The sequence below is a fragment of the Aristolochia californica genome, unplaced genomic scaffold (genome assembly GCF_029961685.1).
Source record: "Aristolochia californica isolate CCGP_79_NKW_82.1479 unplaced genomic scaffold, dmAriCali1.0.hap1 SCAF_2, whole genome shotgun sequence".
NCBI classification, from domain to species: Eukaryota; Viridiplantae; Streptophyta; class Magnoliopsida; order Piperales; family Aristolochiaceae; genus Aristolochia; species Aristolochia californica.
This window is the reverse complement of record NW_027181881.1, coordinates 3,177,579-3,196,059: the sequence shown is the minus strand read 5'-3', so window position 1 is coordinate 3,196,059 and position 18,481 is coordinate 3,177,579. Positions and strand designations below refer to the sequence as shown.

Below are 18,481 nucleotides of genomic sequence, written 5' to 3'. Positions count from 1 at the left end.
AAGGCCAAGCGAGAGGAGAAGAAGAGGAAATGAGAGGGATTTTTCGTTTCCAGGGGGGATGAAGCGATGCCATTGCACGTGGTAAGTGAATGATTCGAAAAAAATGTAGGAATCAATTTTTCTCCATTTTTACCTGGGCAGACGAAATGGTGTAATCTCACTTCAATTTAAGCTTTTACACTAACGTCTTATTTATGATGACCTAAATAAAGAGGGGGAATTTATTCAACTTAATTGTAGACTAACCCGAAGATGAATACGAGAAAAGGCTCCACCGGGAGCGCTGCGTCACCGACTGACCACACGCGTAAAAGGACAAAAAAGTCAAATACGAGCGTCTTTTCACCGTGCCATCTTGCCTCGAACGTGTCACTCTCCGCAGTGCCTATTGCAGCTTCTATGCTTTCACTCTCCCACGTCACTGATAAGCACCAACCACTACGTACCACGTTTAGCCAACGTTACAGTGACTATAAGCTTAAACTGAGAGTCACATTAGAGCGAATCCGGCGCTGGAAGACACTGGGGCCTAGCAGCCTTTAGCACTGTTTCGTGTCTCTGTCGCGTCTTACGTACTTCTCATGGTGAAGTATTATACAGCTACAAGTAGAAAACCAAATTGTGCTGAAGCGCCGCTGTGAGGAAGTGCAATATAATACTGGACTCAGCCTGGCATTACTGTTTCGTTCTCGCAAATCCTCGAAGACGAGCGGCACTTCATTGTCTGCTTCTGCAACAATGGGGCATCTTTCTCTCCTTCTGTTTATCTCACTAGTACTTTCAGGGACGTCGTCGCCAGTGAAAATTAGGGACCAGATATTCTGCCAAATGTGTTCTTCCTGCGATAATCCTTGCCACTCAGCTCCCTCTCTTCCACCGCCGACGCTGACGCCGTCGCCTCCACCTCCGTCTCCTCCGCCGCCGGCCGTAGCAGAATACCCGCCGCCTCCAATTGTCTATGCCTCTCCCCCGCCTCCAGTTGTCTACTATTCGCCTCCTCCTCCCTCAGGTGGTGGAGGTTGTTCCTCAGGTACCTGTGGAGGAGGATGCCCTTCTGGTGGTAACTGTGGTGGAGGAGGTAGTGGGAGTGGTGGGGGTAGTGGAGGAGGTGGTGGCGGACAGTACCCTTGGCCGCCTCCGCCCAACCCAATTGTGCCTTACTTCCCTTTCTACTACTACAGTCCTCGCCCAGGGACTCACACATCGGGTTCCTTTCAGTTCAAGCCGCTTGCTTCTCTTTTTTCGGTATTTTTGTTGGTCTTCTTCTCTGTTTTCTAATAATCCGATGAAAAAATCAGTAGAGGGCTTCGATTTGTCCTCAAATACCCGTCTCGAAAATAGAATTACGTTCCAAAAGGTGAAAAGGTTGGCAGAGAGCCGGTGAATTCTCTGTTCTCTCAGTCTCTGTGTTTCATCTGTTTGTTGTAGATTGATTTGTAATATTCCGGTAACTTGTAGTAATTTTATCAAAATAAATAATGGAAAATAGCAATGATAACTTCTTCCTGTCATTCATTTTCTACGAAATTGATTGAAAAAGTCATCTTTCATCTTTCTTTCTTCCATCTGTCTTTAAAGTCTATGATGTTTACTGATGGGAGGACGGCATCCGAGGCGAAGCCAGCGACCCCTGATGTTTTTTTCTCAATTCCTATTGTGGGTGCGTTGGCAAAGTCGACTCGACCTACAGAAAATCGAATTTCTCGAATATAATAGCCTCAAAAAGAGAGGTCCAGAAAAGGAAGCACTGAGAGGAGAAGAAGAAAAAGGGGAACAGCACTAAACGCTATTGATCCACTTTGATCGTTCACATGGCGAACAGGCCGCTTTACTGGGCGGTAACTGACTTACTGGTAAGTGGATAAAGCTCCTCTCTTCGTGAAAATGGTAAATTTGATGTGGAGTCGGAGATATAGCCAAGCAAGAGTTGCATTCAAGCAGTAAATTTCTCTCCTACCATCAGCAGCAGCCGTACTCGTAACTCTGATCGAAGTAAACTTCGTACAGACAAAAGGCCCCGTGTTGTTCTTGAGATTCAGAAAGCAGGATTACCCAGCTGTTTATTACGTGGAAGTATTTTCAGTCCTCGGTTGTCTATTCAGAAGTGATGGGTTCCCAACTTCTGCCCTGATCATGAAAACACAATATGGTTGTCATTATTCAAGTCACGGCACGAAGAAGGGCGAATTTCTTCGGACCATTTTTTCGTAATTTGTAATTAACACAAACACACCCTCGTAATAAACAACTGGCTGCGGAAAAATCTTGACAACTCTTGTATAATTATGGAATGTAAAACCTGGCTCCTTTTTCGGATAAATAGCAAGTTTACGTTGTTATTCGAAAGGGAATTTCACCAAAATAATTATTTAAAATAATTTATTTTTAAAAATAACGATGTCATTAAATTATTTTAAGGGAATTTTACTAAAATACTGATTTAAAAAAATTTATTTATGAAAATACCAACAATTCCAACTTATTTGTAAAACTACCCAACTTTGACCGATCCACTATACATGTGGATATTCAAAGGCGACACATATGCTTTGACTTCATACGTGTCGACACCTCATTTGTGCAGTATGGTGTGAACACATGGGCTGCCACGTCAGTATAGTTGACACGTATTATGTCACGTCATTACTTGATAAAATTTTGAATAAATTATAAAAAAATTAAATATATTTTTTATTACCTAATATTTAAAATAATAATTTTTTAAAAAATAATAATAAACAATTAAAAAATTAACTCTTACTTATTTAACACTATTTAATATCAATTAAAATATTTATTAATTAAAAAAATCGTTACACTTTTTATTTCTTCATATTTTAAAAATAAAATAAAATAAGTAAATTAATTAGATTTAAAATATTTATAAATTAAAAAATTACAAAAAAGTTATTTTAGAGTTTAAAAATACAATTTATTTGTATACTTTTTATCACCTTATTTAAAAAATAATAATATTTACAAATTTTAAATATTTATAAATAGAAAAAATCTTACTCTTAAGTATTACCCATATATTATAGATTTAAAATATTTAAAAATTTTAAAAAAATATAAAAAAGTTATTTTATAGTTTAAAAATATAATTTATTTGTATACTTTTTATCACCTTATCTAAAAAATAATAATATTTAAATATTTTAAATATTTATAAATAAAAATAATCTAACTCTTACCCATTTACTATGGATTTAAAATATTTATAAATATTGTTTTTTACTTTTAAGTCTTACCCATATATTATCCATATAAAATATTTATAAATAAAAAAAATTTACTCTTAAGTCTTACTCATTATCCATTTAAAATATTTATAAATTAAAAAAATATACAAAAAAGTTATTTTAGTGTTTAAAAATATAATTTATTTGTATACTTTTTATCACCTTATTTAAAAAATAGAAATTAAATAGTAAATCACAAAAAAATCAATACATTAATCAAACACCTAAATTCAAATCAACATTATAATTAAATACAATAATTATATTCAATTAACCAAAACCCTAAAAAATCACCCTCCTAAATCAGGTTTGGAGGGTGAGTAGAGCTTCGGTTATGAGAGAAGGGGCAGCCAGAGGATGAATAGAGGGAACGAAGAAGAAGAACGAGAGGGGGGGGCGTCGAGGGAGTGGCCGAGGCCGAGAGGCTGCAGCAGGGGAGCGGTCGTGGCCGAGCGGCGGCAGCAGGAGCGAGGGCGAGAGGAGAAAGACCGAGGAAGAAACATAACGAAAAAATTAAAACGAAGGGCTTACGTGGAATGAGTTGACATGGCAAGAGATGACGGGGCAATAGCGAAAATTGATAATGACGTGTCAAACGACACGCGTGTGAAATAATGATGTGGCAGCCCATGTGTTTAACTACCTTACTGCACCGATGAGGTGTCGACACGTAAGCAGTCAAAGCTTACATGTCGCCTTTGAATGTCCACATGTATAATGGACCGGTCAAAGTTCGGTAGTTTTGCAAATAAGTTGGAATCGTCGGTATTTTCATAAATAAGTTTTTTTAAATCGGTATTTTGGTAAAATTCCCTTATTTTAAAAAAACCCAACTTTGACTAGTCCATTTTACATGTGTGCAGTCAAAGGCGACACTTAAGATTTGACTGCTTACATGTTGCCACATCATCAATACAGTAAAGTTAGATGAACATGCCATGTGCCACATCATTATTTTGCCACATCTTCTGCCATGTCAATTGCCATGTCATAAAATAAAAAATTGAATAATTTTAAAATAAAAAATAAAAAAAATAAATACATTTTTTATTTCCTTGGTCATCTTTCTCCTCTCCTCTCCTCTCGCCCTCTCGCCGCCGCTCGGCCTCGACCTCCTCCGCTCTCCTCTCGCCACCTATTCTCTCGTCGCCGATCGGCCTCGGCCTCCTCTCCTCTCCTCTCCCCTCTCACAGTGCCTGTTGCCGCCACTCGGCTTCACCCTCGATGCCCCACTCTCAATTAAAAAATTAAAAAATATTTTAAATCAATAATAAAATATGTTAAATTAGTAAGAGTAATATTTTTAATTAATTAGTATATTTTTTTTAATTATTCTAAATATAAGTTAATAAAAAATCTATCGATAAATTTGAAAAAAATGTATTGATAAATTTGATTTTTAAACTCAAAACTAAAATTGTCAAAAATTTTAATTAAAATATTTTTAAATCAATAATAAAAAGGTGTTAAATAGGTAATAGTAAGATTTTTTATAACTTATTATTTGAATATAAGGTAATAAAAAGTGTACCTGTACATTTATTTTTTACACTCAAGTAAAATTTTCATATTTTTTCAGTTAATAAATATTTTTAATTGATAACAAAAGGTGTTGTAAGATTTTTAATTAACTAATATATATTTTTAATAATTAATTATTTTGTAAATAATGTGATAAAAATTACACAAATAAATTGTATTTTTATACTCTAAAATAATTTTTTGTATATTTTTAAAATTTATAAATATTTTAAATCTAATTAGAATACTTATTTTAATTTTAATTTTTTAAAATATAAATTAATAAAAATTGTAAAATACAAAATTTTTTAATTAATCATTTTTATCGATATTAAATAGTGTTAAATAAGGAAGAGTTATTTTTTAATTGTTTATTATATTTTTTAATAATTTATTATTTTAGATATAAGGTAATAAAAAGTGTATTTAACTTTTTATATATATTTTTAAAATTATTCTAAATTTTATCATTTAATGACATCGCAACGGACATGGCAGAAGACGTGGTGAAATAATGACATGGCAGACGACGTGTTCATCTAACTTCTCCACACTGATGATGTGACAACATGTAAGGAGTCAAAACTTACGTGTCACCTTTGACTGCACACATGTGCAATGGACCGGTCAAAGTTCGGTATTTTTCAAAATATTTTGATGACGTCGTTGTTTTTCAAAATAAGTTGTTTTAAATGGTTATTTTGGTGAAATTCTCTATTCGAAATATTCTTCAACTCCCGACAGCCAAGTGAACGAACCTTGGTGTCAATGACACTGGAAGATATTAATAGTTAAGTAAACTTTTAGATTTTAACTTTGTTTAATTGTTCTAGGATTTATCTTTTTAAGTATTCTGGGTGTAATTTGATTATGATTAGGAATTTTATTTTGGGTGTAATTGAAATTTCAATAGTTTAGTTTCATCATGATTCAATGTTTTTCCTTTATTATAAATAGAGGTTCAATGTACTCAAACTAAATAAGATAATGAATTATTATTTTTTTCAAAAAAATTCAACATGGTATCAAGGCAAGTGAGTTCACTTAATTAACCCACATAGATAATGTGATTTTTTCTTATCTAACATCGCCATTAGTTTAGGTTTGTGTTCTTATTTTCTTACTCGTTGATGTTTATCAATCGTCATGCATTCAGATTTACGGGCATCCATCCATAAGCTAGGGATGACATTGTTGTCCTGTTTCGTATTTATTGTTTTCCCTTTTGTTTTCTCCATGCCTTCATGTGCAAAATTAGGCTCCCATGATGAAGCATGTATTAATCTTGGAGGACCTCAATCAAATACCACATCAAAGTGGTGTTCGAACTCCCATTAATAACCATATCAGGTAGTTTTGTATTCACATGGGTTAGGACAAAAAGGAAAACTCCTATTACATATTTTATATCAAATCGTGATTTTATGGAAGAACTCTGTGTATCAATCTCCAGATTTAAGGTAGTTAATTCGGGTTTTTTTTGTAAAGATGTATTTGAAATTGTGTGAGTGCTAGTTGATAATTGAGCTACAATGTTGCCTCGTTTGTAGCAAGAATGGGAGAGGGGTTTAGGTTAGCTTGAAGATTGACCAAGTTCTTCCTCTATAATCTCTAAAATTATAGAAAACACAAATCTATAGAAATAAGTTTTTGTATTCAAATCCACCAAAACACCATCCAGCTAGGGTTTTTCAAGATGTACTTCATTTTTTACATTATCAAAGACAAGAGAGAGTGGTCAAGAGGAAAAGCCAAACTCTCTCTCTCTCTCTCACTCATTCAAAAAACATATGTTCACTTAAGCCATGGGCACCCACTTGAGTGGTGGGGATAGGATGCAAGACATCCTCTCCTCTAACACAACATTCTCTATCCTCTCTTGTACCCTCTCCTCCACACGGTTTCTCTCTCTTTTTCACCCCCTCTCCCTAGGGCTTTCTCATACTAACATGACTAAATATATACCAAATCCAAGCAATACTTAAACTTATTCATTAGTATTAATTTAATCATCATGTTTATTGCCTTCTCACATGTTGAGATCTTCTTTTACATGATTTCCCCCTCAAACACAAGCTCTCTTACTTGTTTTTTTTGCAGCAATATGCTTCCTTCTTGCATAACACACCTGATTTTGTAGTCAAACTAATTGCACTCTCACTATCAATATAAATGGAAACACATTTCTAATCAATGCTAAGCTCACTAAAGAACACTTTTTAAGTCACATTGACTCCTCAGTTGCTTCAATGGCAGCCATATATTCAACTTCAGAAGTAGGCAAGGCAACTATACCTTGCAACAAAGATTTCAAACAAATATGACTACTCTCCAAGACAAACAAGTAACTTGTCTTGGACCTACTTTTATCCAAACCCTCTACAAAATTAGAATCTACATAACCATGCATAACACATTTCATGCTTCTATCATACAAAAAACTTGTGTTATCTATTTATAACATTCCAATGTTCTCGACCTGGATCAACCATATCTATTTACCACACTCACAAGCGACAAATTAGGTCTAGTACAAACCATGACATACATCAAACAACCTACAACATTAGAGTATGGTACCTTAAGCATGTCATTCCTTTCAGTGTCAGTTTTTAGGTAGTGCAATTTTGACAACTTGAAATATTGTGCTTGTTGAGTGCTTATTGGTTTAGCTTTTTTCATATTAAACCTAGCTAAAACCTTACTCAAATATCCTTTCTATGATACTACAACTTCTCATCTTTCCTATCTTTACAGATCTCCATGCTTAGGACTTTCTTTGCTTCATTCAAATTGTTCATGACAAACTCCATGCTTAGCTCTTGCTACAACTCATTAATCTCATTCAAATCTTTAAAGGCAATAAGCATGTAATCAACACAACATCAACAAAACAATAAAATCATCTTGAAGAGAATGAAAATAGACATACAGATCATCCTTGTTCTAGTGAAAACCATAATTCACCATAGACGTGTCAAACAAACAATATATATCATTGTCTTTGAGATTTCTTAAATCTATAAATAGACCTTTTCAACTTGCACACAAATTTCTCTTCTCCTTGAATTACAAAAACCTCTGTTTGTGTCATATAAATTTCTTCATCCAACTCATCATAGAGAAAAGAGGTTTTATCGTCTAACTCTCCAAGTTCCATGTCTTACATAGTTACCATGACAAGTAAGACACAAACAGAAGTGTGTCCTCGGCACTAGAGAGAAAATCTCGTTAATATCTACTCCTTTCTTCTATGTATATCTTTTTGCTACTACTCAAGCTTTGTCTTTCATTAGTTTTCGTTAATCTTTCAAACCTACTTACAATAGCCCTTTTACCTTTGGCAAGATCCATCAATACTTTAAGTTTGATTTTTATGAAGAGAAATCAAATCATCCCTCATAATATTTACTACTCATTGTTATCCTCAACTTTTAGTACTTCATTGAATGTGGTTGAATCACCCATTCCAATTAACAAAGCAAATGAGACTATCCTCAAACCCAAAATGAACTTGTGCTCTTATATTTCTTTTTCCCTTCTCCTTAGCTATACAATACAGTTTATTCTAATGTATGTGTGCATCCCAAACTCCACCAAGATAAATATCAGTATGTAGCTTAGTAGCATCTTCCATCTTTACCATCAAACTCACCTTGCTGGAGGTACTTCCCTTCTTGCCATCTTGGGGTTGTACATTTTTTTTTTCACTTGTCCAAGTCCACTTGAATAATATCCATACCCTTCTTTTCTTCTTTGTTGAATTTTAGAGTTCCATTAACACAACCTTTGAAAACTTTAGAGTAAGAAAGAGGATAGAAAAATAGATAGTTGTGAAAAATGAAAAGTGAGAAGAAAGGTGGTGAAAGGAGAGGCTCGAGTGTGAGAAGAAGAGGAGAAAGAAGATTAGGATTATCAAAGCGAAACCCTAATCCCTCTCTCCTTGCTTCGTGTAACAACTTCAAGATACATAATTACATAGATACCCTTTATTACAAGTGTTGGAATTAAGGGTTGAAACATAAAGAAAATTATAATTACACCACTCTCCTTTTTTGTCTTCCAATACTCCCTCAAACTGGAGTAAAAACATCATAAATTCTCAACTTAGAGCATGTAATACCAAGGATTTAGGTGCAATACCTAGAAAAACTGGAGTAAAAACATCATAAATTCTCAACTTAGAGCATGTAATACCAAGGATTTAGGTGCAATAGCCTTTCTAGGCATCAACAACCTATCTGTGAGATGAACCTACTTAAGACATATGACACTAGTTTTTAATTATTTTCTGATAAAGTGACAATCAATCTCGAAGTATTTCATCCTTTCATGGAAGACCGGGTTAGAGGGAATATGAATGAGAGCTTGATAATAATAACAAAGTTTCATTGGAGTGTCTGTGATAAATCCAACTTCTGAGAGGAGAGACTTAATATATATTATTTCACTCAACTACATGTGTCATGGCTTTATATTATGCTGCTGCATTGGATCGAGTAACCACATTTTGCTTACTGCTCTTCCAAGTTACTAGGTTTCCTCAAACCAATATACAATAACGTGAGGTAGATTTTTTGTCATCAGTATAACCAACCCAATCAGCATCTACAAAACTTTGAATTTCAACATGACTATAGTATTTTTATAGAAGACCTTCTCTAGAAAATTTCTTTAAGTATCTAAGGATTCTTTAAAAGGCTTGCCAAGGAAAACTTTTAGGCTTGAGCATGTACAAGCTAACAACACTTACTATAAATGAAATTTATGGACGGGATAAATAAGATATATCAACTTTCCTACCAGCCTTTTGTATCTCCCCTCATCTAAAGCTTCTCCAGAGCCAACACATAATTTCACATTAGTATCCATAGGCGTGTTTGCAGGAAGGCAAATATGCCTATTTCAATGAGTAAATCAAACACATATTTCCTCTATGACAAAACAGTTCCATGGATTGCATCACTTCAATCCCAAGGAAGTATTTGAGGAGTCCCAAATATCTTGTTTTGAATTCTTTTCACAATATTTTTTTGACTTGGTCAATGCTTTATGAATCACTTCGTGTCACAATAATATCATCTACTTATACAACTGGTAGTACAACTCCCTTATTAGTATGTACCACAAATACAGAGTGATCTTTCATACATCTTTTAAAACCAAACAAGAGAAGTCTGTATGAAAGAGTTTGATAAAACTTAATATCCCCACTTTTTCCTATCTCTTCGTCCTTATATTCTTCCTCCCTCTTTTTCTATTCCTTTATTCCTCACTTCATCGAACCCTCACTTCAAACGCGAACTTTGAAGAAGAAGAGATCCAAGTGATGGCGTCCTATGAGTAGACTTAGAGAGTGAGATAAGAGAGGTGAAGAGGAAGCACCTAGCTCTCTTGATTAAGTTACCATATACAAGTACAAGTAAATGGGTAATGAAATAGCCATTATCTAATTTATATTTTGTTTAATAATGGGTAAATAGGTAAAATTATTAGATACTTAATCAAATTAGTACCCTTAGTGCATCATGACAACATCTAAACCTCTTTCAAAAGGAAAGGAGAGGAACCTTTCCTCCTATATGCAATCCAAATGGGATAAGTCAATCAGGTTTCACACATGATTCAACCAAGCCACTTATGAGTTGCCAACTTGATGTCATTGTCCTTCTTCCACACCATCGAATGAAAAATACCCTTCTTCCGCCATTTCATGGCTCTAACACAGTGTGTGACTATGACACCTTTCTCTTAATAACCACAGTGATCAATAAAAGGTGTTTTGAGCAGTGTGAGTTTGAACGAGAAGATGAAGACCGACGGCCGAGGCCGAAATACAAGAAAATGAAGAAGAGTGATCTTTGTCATCTGGTGCATCGACCATACATGAGCAGGTTAGGTGGTTGCGGCGCTTGCGGCCAACCGAGCCAGCCCCCAGAGTTGGATCTGCTTACACTGACAAATGGCGGTCAAAACTCTCGGCCAGGTGATACAAGCCCTTGGGCAAGATTGCGGCTCACTCATCCGTCAACGGAACCTACTACACCGACAGCCACATTTCCATGTCGCTGACCGTCAATTTATCAACAGAAAGGTTGAAGCTATTGAGCTTCAATAAAGCTCTGGTGTGTCGCCCAATAGACTACTCAGTGTTGTTTCGGCTAATGCAAGAAGCAGGAGATGATAGACTTGATCTATCCTCGTATACCAAGGAAAAATCGAACGGAGAATCACAGGAATGGAGGGCAAGATGTTAGCGACGCAGGCTGGAAAAGCCCCAGAATTGCACCGTCCTTCTTACCGTGATGAAATGACAGGGCCGATTTACAGGATCCCGCCACCCAAAATCGCTGATTCCCGCCTTTCTTTCTGTTTCGAAGGGGAAGCAGCCCGCTCGACATAAATATTCAGAACTGACAATCAACAGTTTTTCTTGGAGGACTTCTAACATACACCATTGATGCATACTTAACTGAAAGCTGTCCAGAGAGAAATTAAACAAATCACTTGAACGAAGCTTGCAGATGAAGCAAATCATTTTAAGTACGTCCATGAGTATGATGCTTTAGCTTCACAATAATTTGCCCACCGAACCCATGAAACAACAGCTCGGGGTCCTTTGATCTCTAATAATGTCAAGAATCTCAAAAGGGTATCAATCAATCTTTGTTTAGTGAATGTAACTTGTAAGCACCAGAAAGAGGAACATCTCGTTGATCATGTCCGTGATATTTTTGTCGCGCCATGGTTGGGTCCTACAAATTCAATGAATGGATGACGATGCATTATGATTCCACCGCAAACACCAAACAGTATAGCGTATCAGGCGGCCAAGAAATTAATAGCTGAAGATTGGAGCATAGAGAAGTTACAAAGCACCAAACAAAAGAAATTTTAATTTGGGTAATCAAACGAAAACATTGAAGAAATGCCACAATCATCACCAACAACTTGCAGAGAAAGTCCGAGCAGAAGCAAAAAAGAGAAATTCCTTCATTATGCTCAAAAAGGTAACATTATACAGTAGGAGGGTGAGCCATTCTTTTCGGATCATCATCCTTTACCAGGAAAGAACATGAAAGAAAAGAAATACTAGTAATATATGGGCAAAAACACATTCATCTTCTGTAAGAGAGGAAGAGAGGGGGAGAGAGTCCATCCTTTTCTTTTTTTTTTTCATTTTGTTTACCATAATCACTCTCCCTATCTTCTCTCTCTCGAGTCTGGACAAAAAGGAACGGAACAGTAACAGAGGTGTAGGGAAAAGATTAAAAAGGACAATCAGTAAGGGCGGGAAAGAGTGAAGCGAAGCGTTTGGGTTTATTAGGCATGCACAAAACCGCACGAAAGGGCCATTAATAGAACGGCCGCTTCTTCTTCCTCCGCCAACTTCCTCTGTTTGTGAAGCAGAGATCTATGCAGGAGAACATCTCTCCCCAGGGCCAATAATCTCAGCTTATAAGAAACTCCGAGCTTGTTTTTCTTTCTCTCTTTCTTCTCTTTCTCTTTCTCTACCCCGGGGTTTAAACCAAGAAGAGCCCTTCTCCTCTTTCTGTATCTGATCCCGCAGGCATTGCAAAGGGACTGCAAAAATTAAGGCATACGAGGTTTTCTAAAGTTAGAGGACCCAGATCGATAGAAAAATCATGCATGGACGAAAAAGAAGAAGAAAGTAATTCAGGCTTCTTATCTTGTTCGCTTACTTTAGGCCCAGCAGGTCCACCTCTCCACAGAGGGGTTTTGGTTGTGTTGCAATCAGTACAAGTTTTCTGAATTCCACTGCACTGATTTTCCGCCGCCGGATAGTCAAGATCAACTGCTGAAGAGCCCGATTTCTGCAGGATGAGAAGAGTAAAAAGATTAACCTCGTCGGAAAAGGATCCAGGCGTGTACTCTACTAGAAAAACTAAAAACAAATACTCCATGGAAACCAGCTTCCATGATCATCTCACCTTCTCATTGGAATCCATCCACCCTATTCGCCTTTCGGGGAGATCAATAGAACCCAGAAAGAATGTGGAAATTTAAGCCAATATCATGCCCTTTTCGGAAGGGGGAGGAGAAAACAGAGTCCCAGAAGTAGAGCAGATCAAACACAACTTTGGTGAAAGGAAAACCAGCGATCAATAAAGGACCTCAGCAGATCGAAGCAATAGAATAGGAAGATAGAATAGAAAGAAAGAGGGATGCCGCCGTACTGAACTGTATGAGAAGAAAAGGAAAATCAGACTGCCGGTGAAGAGAAAAAACAACGAAGACAGTAATGGAATCGGTAAAGAAACTTATTGCGGAGAGACGTGAAGTGTCCAACGAGGACTTTGATCTCCAAGTTTCTTCACCAGGTGTTTATAATTCAGTGAGGCGGAGCAGAGAAACTCACATGCAAGAGAGATCTAGAGAGAGAAAAGAGAGGGAAAAAAATGAGAGAGGGAAATTTGCAAAGACGAAACGACACACTGCGAGGACACATACCATCTGACCAAAAAGTAGGAAACCGGGGCCGAGACACGAAACCCTAGCCCCACTTGAAATGACACGACTACCCTCATATTACCTGACTTTTCCCCTGCCTTGCCCCGGCAGTTGGTGGCGCCAGACATGAATTCGGTTCCCGAGTGTCATAACTAACCCTCGGCAGCAGTTGCCTCATCCCTGTTGACGGAACAAAAAAGGACGATATCGTATTATCACTCGCTATAATCTCTGCATTTTCATATACTATTTAAACACTTTAGTCCCTGATTACGATCTAGATTTTAACTTCTGGGGTTATTCCATTTGATCTTTGTCTATGCTGCATATGATCAAACAGGTTCCGCCCAGAAAATTGTATCAAAAATTTATCTGCCTTTCTTCATTGTTTTTCTGCAACCATTCGTTGATATTATAGAGAAAGAAAACTGGTCAGCAAAGAGTGAACACAATTGTTTAATAAAAGGTGGGTAAGAAGACAAAGAGACAGGGGAGGAGGGGAGGAGGGGAGGGGGTGGTTTGTGAAAGCGATAAACACGATCATTGTACTTTTGAGTAGGACTGTGCATTCAGTGGGCGACAACCCTTCTGAAAGCCAGACCATTTGTCTTTAAAACCCTAAATTAATAACTAATCCACCTTCACACAGAACACAGATGTAAACATTTTCAGAGAGGTAGAGGTGGAAGAAGTTAACCAGAAAAAGCTTGTTTTGGTAGTCGGTAAAGATGGTATGTGTGGACAAGGAAAGGACCCAAGCCTTACTGTCTGGCGAGCAAAAAGGGAGGTCAAAGAGGCTGATTTTATCAAAACACAGCTCGCGACACGTGGTTCTCCTATCTTGCCTTCCCCGCGACTGTTCATTAAAATCAAATCCATTTTCAGACATTGAGAGAGGACTCGTCTCCTCTAGATATTTGTGAAAAATCTAACCAGTTCAAGCTGTAAGGGATGAAGATGGTTAAATTACAGAGATTTGTGATTTTAGTTAGCGAAGGGATGAAAAGGTTAAAAGGAGGAGAGGGCTTGGGCAGAGAAAGAGAGGCAAAAGGAGAGAATGGAGGGACAGCAGTATTGTGTGGTGGGATGAGAGTGAAAAGGAAGAGATGAGACAGCGAGTTGGGCAACATAATTTAAGATTTAAAATGAGAGGAAAGGGAAAGGGATGGCAGTGTCCCATAAATACAGCTGAAGAGACAAATCCGGCCAGATATTCTCATGGCAGCCCGATAACGAAAGCTCGAGCGCCCCAAATCTGTCTTCACACCCAAACAGAGAAAAGAGATCCCACAACAGACGAGGAGAAACAGAGAGAATTAGCAATTTTTCCTCCACTTGTTTTTAAAATAAGGGGGGAGGGGAGCTGGCTTGGTCTCTCCTTCATTCCTTTTCTCCTACTGCCTTTCTTGTGTAACTTGTTCTGCTCCTTCTCCATTCGGTCAAAAATCGAGAGAGCAGAGACTTGAAATAGGAAACACAGAAAGGTGGCACGAAGGGAGGAGAGCGTGCAGCTGTTTTGCCTGCCGCACCAGCCCGTATGATAATAGAATAATGGCGAGTCGACGCTTCAGAAAGAGCAAAACAAGGCAGCCAAAGTTATGAAAAACAGAGCTCTGTTCCTAATTTTTGACTCAGAAAATGGTTAACAAAGAAACATCCAGATGGCCTTCTGCCTCCTCGGTAACATCAAATCATGTCCAAAACAAAAACCCTTTTCTCTAACGGATGCTAATCTCTTTTAGTCTTTGTTGCTCTGGTCTCCGTGCAGATTGTTATACTCAACACTGATACACCCAGGCTCCAGCTTCTTGTTACAGCGCTGTAAGAAGAAGATGCTCGCTGCTTTTTTCCTTGGGCCGCTGCGCACGTGAGACCGCGAGAGGTCTCCCTACTCCGGTCGGCTCCGCTGTAAACCACATATAGGGGATGGGATGTTCGCCGGGGAAGGCGACTTCGAAATAAGGACCCACGAGAGGGTGGCAACACAAAATTTGGTAGGAATGCGAAGCCCAAACAACTCTTTTTTTTATTTAATCTTTACTTCCTCCATTGTCAACAATATTATACGCTCTCCCCTGAAAGAAATCTGATCCGAAGACTCCATTAAAGGGTCTGGTCACTGGTGCCGTCAATCTAATTCACGTGGCTCGCGTAAAGCTCGTGTAGCATGAGTCATTGGACATTTCAAGAACAGAATTGAAGTAAATCTGCAAACCGCGCGTGCAATTCGTTTTCTGATTACTTTAATAGGGGAAGCAAGGAAAGAAGACACTCACTGACCAGCCTTTCGTCTTCGTCTACACTCTTGAACAACACGTCCCAGTAGATGATCTGTTTAACAGGGCTTTAATAGGGCTTCTGTTTTTATACACCTTTATTGTGATATTTAAATAACGAGCACCAGGTTAGAATAGCTTTTGCTCAGATTACTGTCCGTTCATGAGATCAGAGCATGTATAGCTTTTGCAAATATGGCCGTCAAACTAGAGAAAAACTTTATCCAGAGCCTACGTTCTAAACTACGTAAACCATATCAGTGTAGACTGTTGGGTAAATCAGATTGTCCCATGGGTCTTGCTAGTCGTCACAACTCAGCCAAATCTTGTCAGTCAGCCTCCGCTATAACGACTCCCATAGAATGTCAGCGAGTACAGACTCTGCGGAGTTCGGATTGGTCGGACTGAACAGCCATGTCATTCGATATTTTAGTCTCATCGTTGCAACCAAATCATCACGAGGGAAGCACAATTTCGATCTCTATTCATTTTATATTATTGGAAGATATGAATACTTACTACTGTTATTAATGTAATTAGTTTATATAATTAGTTTATATTTTTTGTTTCTTCTTTATTTTGTACTGGAGTGAAAGGTATAATTGTAATATTGGTATTTCTATTATTTATAAATAGAACTTAAAGGAAGAGGGTTTGGACAAGTTTAGAACCCTATTGATTCTCCTCTTTTCTCCGTCTCAAAACTCATCACTATAAACCTTATTTCCACAACTCTTTTTCCTATATTCAACCCTTGATCCTCGTCTACTTTGATCATACATCATGGAATCCTAAGTTTCAACATGGTATCAAAACAGATAGCTTAGGATTCCAATTTATTTTTGCTCGGATTGATCAAAGGTTATGCTTAAAAGCATGGCTCCCTTTGTTGTTGTGCTTCTCTTCCATTAAGAGCATATATTTCATCAATATGAAATCATTCATTCGGATCAGAACTTCTGGTTTGCATTTCTTTATTCAAAAGAGTGTTGATTCTATATCTTGCTATGTAATTTTATGTACAGAGTGGTATCTTTGTCATACTCGTGCGGAAGTTGTTGTCATCAGCAATAACTCACAAACTTGGAGACTCCATGATTATACAAGTGCAACATATCATAGTGCCCTGCTTGATTATCCGTAGTGTAGCATATTGTGTCACACGAGTCATAACTGCATTTTGGCATCAGATAATCTCTCTTCAACAACAAAATTAAGAAGTTCCCACTGGTTTATATGAGCAAAGGTGCTATCTTTGTTTTTCGTTTGCAGAAATGAACAGAAGCTTGTTGTGATCACATATTCGGACTCTCTTTTCTTACCAACAATAATAACAAAGGAGTGAGATTTTTGACAAGTAATAGTAGCAATAACTTTGTTAAATTTGTGATCAGTAATAGCAGCAATAACCTTGCTTTTTACTCTTGTGCTTAGTAGTAACAAGACGCTAAATTTGTTCCCGTGCTTGGGTATCATTGCGTTCCTTTCTCTAGTTTTTTGTCACAAATTGTAGAAGGTGGTTGATCGAGTTGCGAGGCTCTGTAGTCACTGCCTACCCTCTGCTTGATCCTCTATCTCCCAAGTTGCAATAACTTATAACTTCATTCTCTATTCTCTCTTCCCGAGCCAGTGTAAATGATATCATCTTGTTACTTGGTATCTAGCCCAGCTAGTGTTTTATATGATTGGCGTACGTGATTGGTGATTGCTCCACTAATGCTTGTTGTCCCAAATAAGCTTAACCAACTGACTCAACTCCGGTATTATTCTGTATCACTACTGTTTTTCCTATGTTAATTTATCTCTAAACAAAAACTCTTGTTGAATCTCACTCAGTGCTCTCTCATCCATGCTCATATTATTCCGAGTCGATATCATTCATGTCCAAGTATCACGGAACTTACAGGTCATCCTGTCTGTCTGGTTTCTACTCGGCGAGCCTTCTCTATTTTTCCCATTGAACATGGGATGATTAAAAACACCAGATTCCGATTGCATATCTTGAATATCTTGTTGAGACACCATATATCTTTCATATCTTGACGATTGATTTGTTGGTTGACTTACCGATTGCTAATTAATTTCCGTTGATCGCCTCTTTGTGGAATATCTTTGGTATCAACTTCGTCTTTGGTATCTGACCGCCTATTGGTTGTGCCAACATAACCTACATATATGGTTCCGCGGGTGCGAACTTTCAAATCCTCACTTTTGAGATGTTTCGTTCCACCCGAGTTAACCAAGGTCAACTCAAAATGAGGAAGGTCAACTTGGCCAATTCAACCCAGTCTTTTCACTTGGTCACTCCTTATCTTGACTCGGTACCCAACTTGGCGATCATTAGCTTATCTCTTGTTATTGCTTCATTGCATAAACAGGAGGGAGAGATGTTGGTTCATTTTCATTATTATTTCATTATTTCCCGACCGCCAGCTCTGTTGGTCTCTTTAGTATCATCAACGAGGAAGTCGCATTGGCCCAATTATCTGCAGAAAGAGAGGTTCATTTTGTATTTAATCTGTCAAGACGCGAACCGACGATCTACTTGAGTTAATCGGGTCAAGTCAACTCAAACTTGGTCCGCTTGATCTTGCCTCTAGTATACTGGTCCTGGTCCCAAATACTCTATTGATTCCTCCATCATCTTGGGTATATTGGTCTGATACCTGACTCGGTCGCTTGCCTCAGTCTGACTCGATCCCTTAGCTCCGATTTGATTATTATCTTGGATTAATCGTCAGCTTATTACATGGTGCACAACTTCCATTTGGACTCACTACGGATTATTTCATGTGTCCTTATTACTTTCATTCTTTGGTACATGTTATTTGGGCATTGGCTCATTATAGTTTTTGTTATTGTATCTCTTTGATTGAGACATTATTACTGAAGAAGAACTTCTCGATTGCTTGCCTTGGATTTATTATTTTTTTACTATTGTCAAGGTTGGTTCATAAGTTAGAGATTTGA

At 37.5% G+C, this 18,481-nt stretch overlaps 1 protein-coding gene across 1 annotated transcript; it reads right to left on the bottom strand.

Moving 5' to 3' along the window:
* Positions 1 to 11,739: 11,739 nt before the first annotated feature.
* On the bottom strand, positions 11,740 to 13,191 carry LOC137956675 (GATA transcription factor 15-like). Its single transcript, XM_068804259.1, has 3 exons — positions 12,716 to 13,191; positions 12,467 to 12,598; positions 11,740 to 12,347 (listed from the first exon to the last, which is right to left on the bottom strand). Exons 1-3 carry the CDS (start codon positions 12,731 to 12,733, stop codon positions 12,087 to 12,089), a joined length of 411 nt encoding a protein of 136 aa, XP_068660360.1. The 5' UTR covers positions 12,734 to 13,191; the 3' UTR covers positions 11,740 to 12,086.
* Positions 13,192 to 18,481: the final 5,290 nt, after the last annotated feature.

Excerpts from the sequence above, each read along its gene's own strand:
- LOC137956675 (XM_068804259.1), bottom strand. Across the intron at positions 12,348-12,466 it reads GTGGACCTGCTGGGCCTAAA|TCCCTTTGCAATGCCTGCGG; the intron begins GTAAGCGAACAA and ends TAATTTTTGCAG.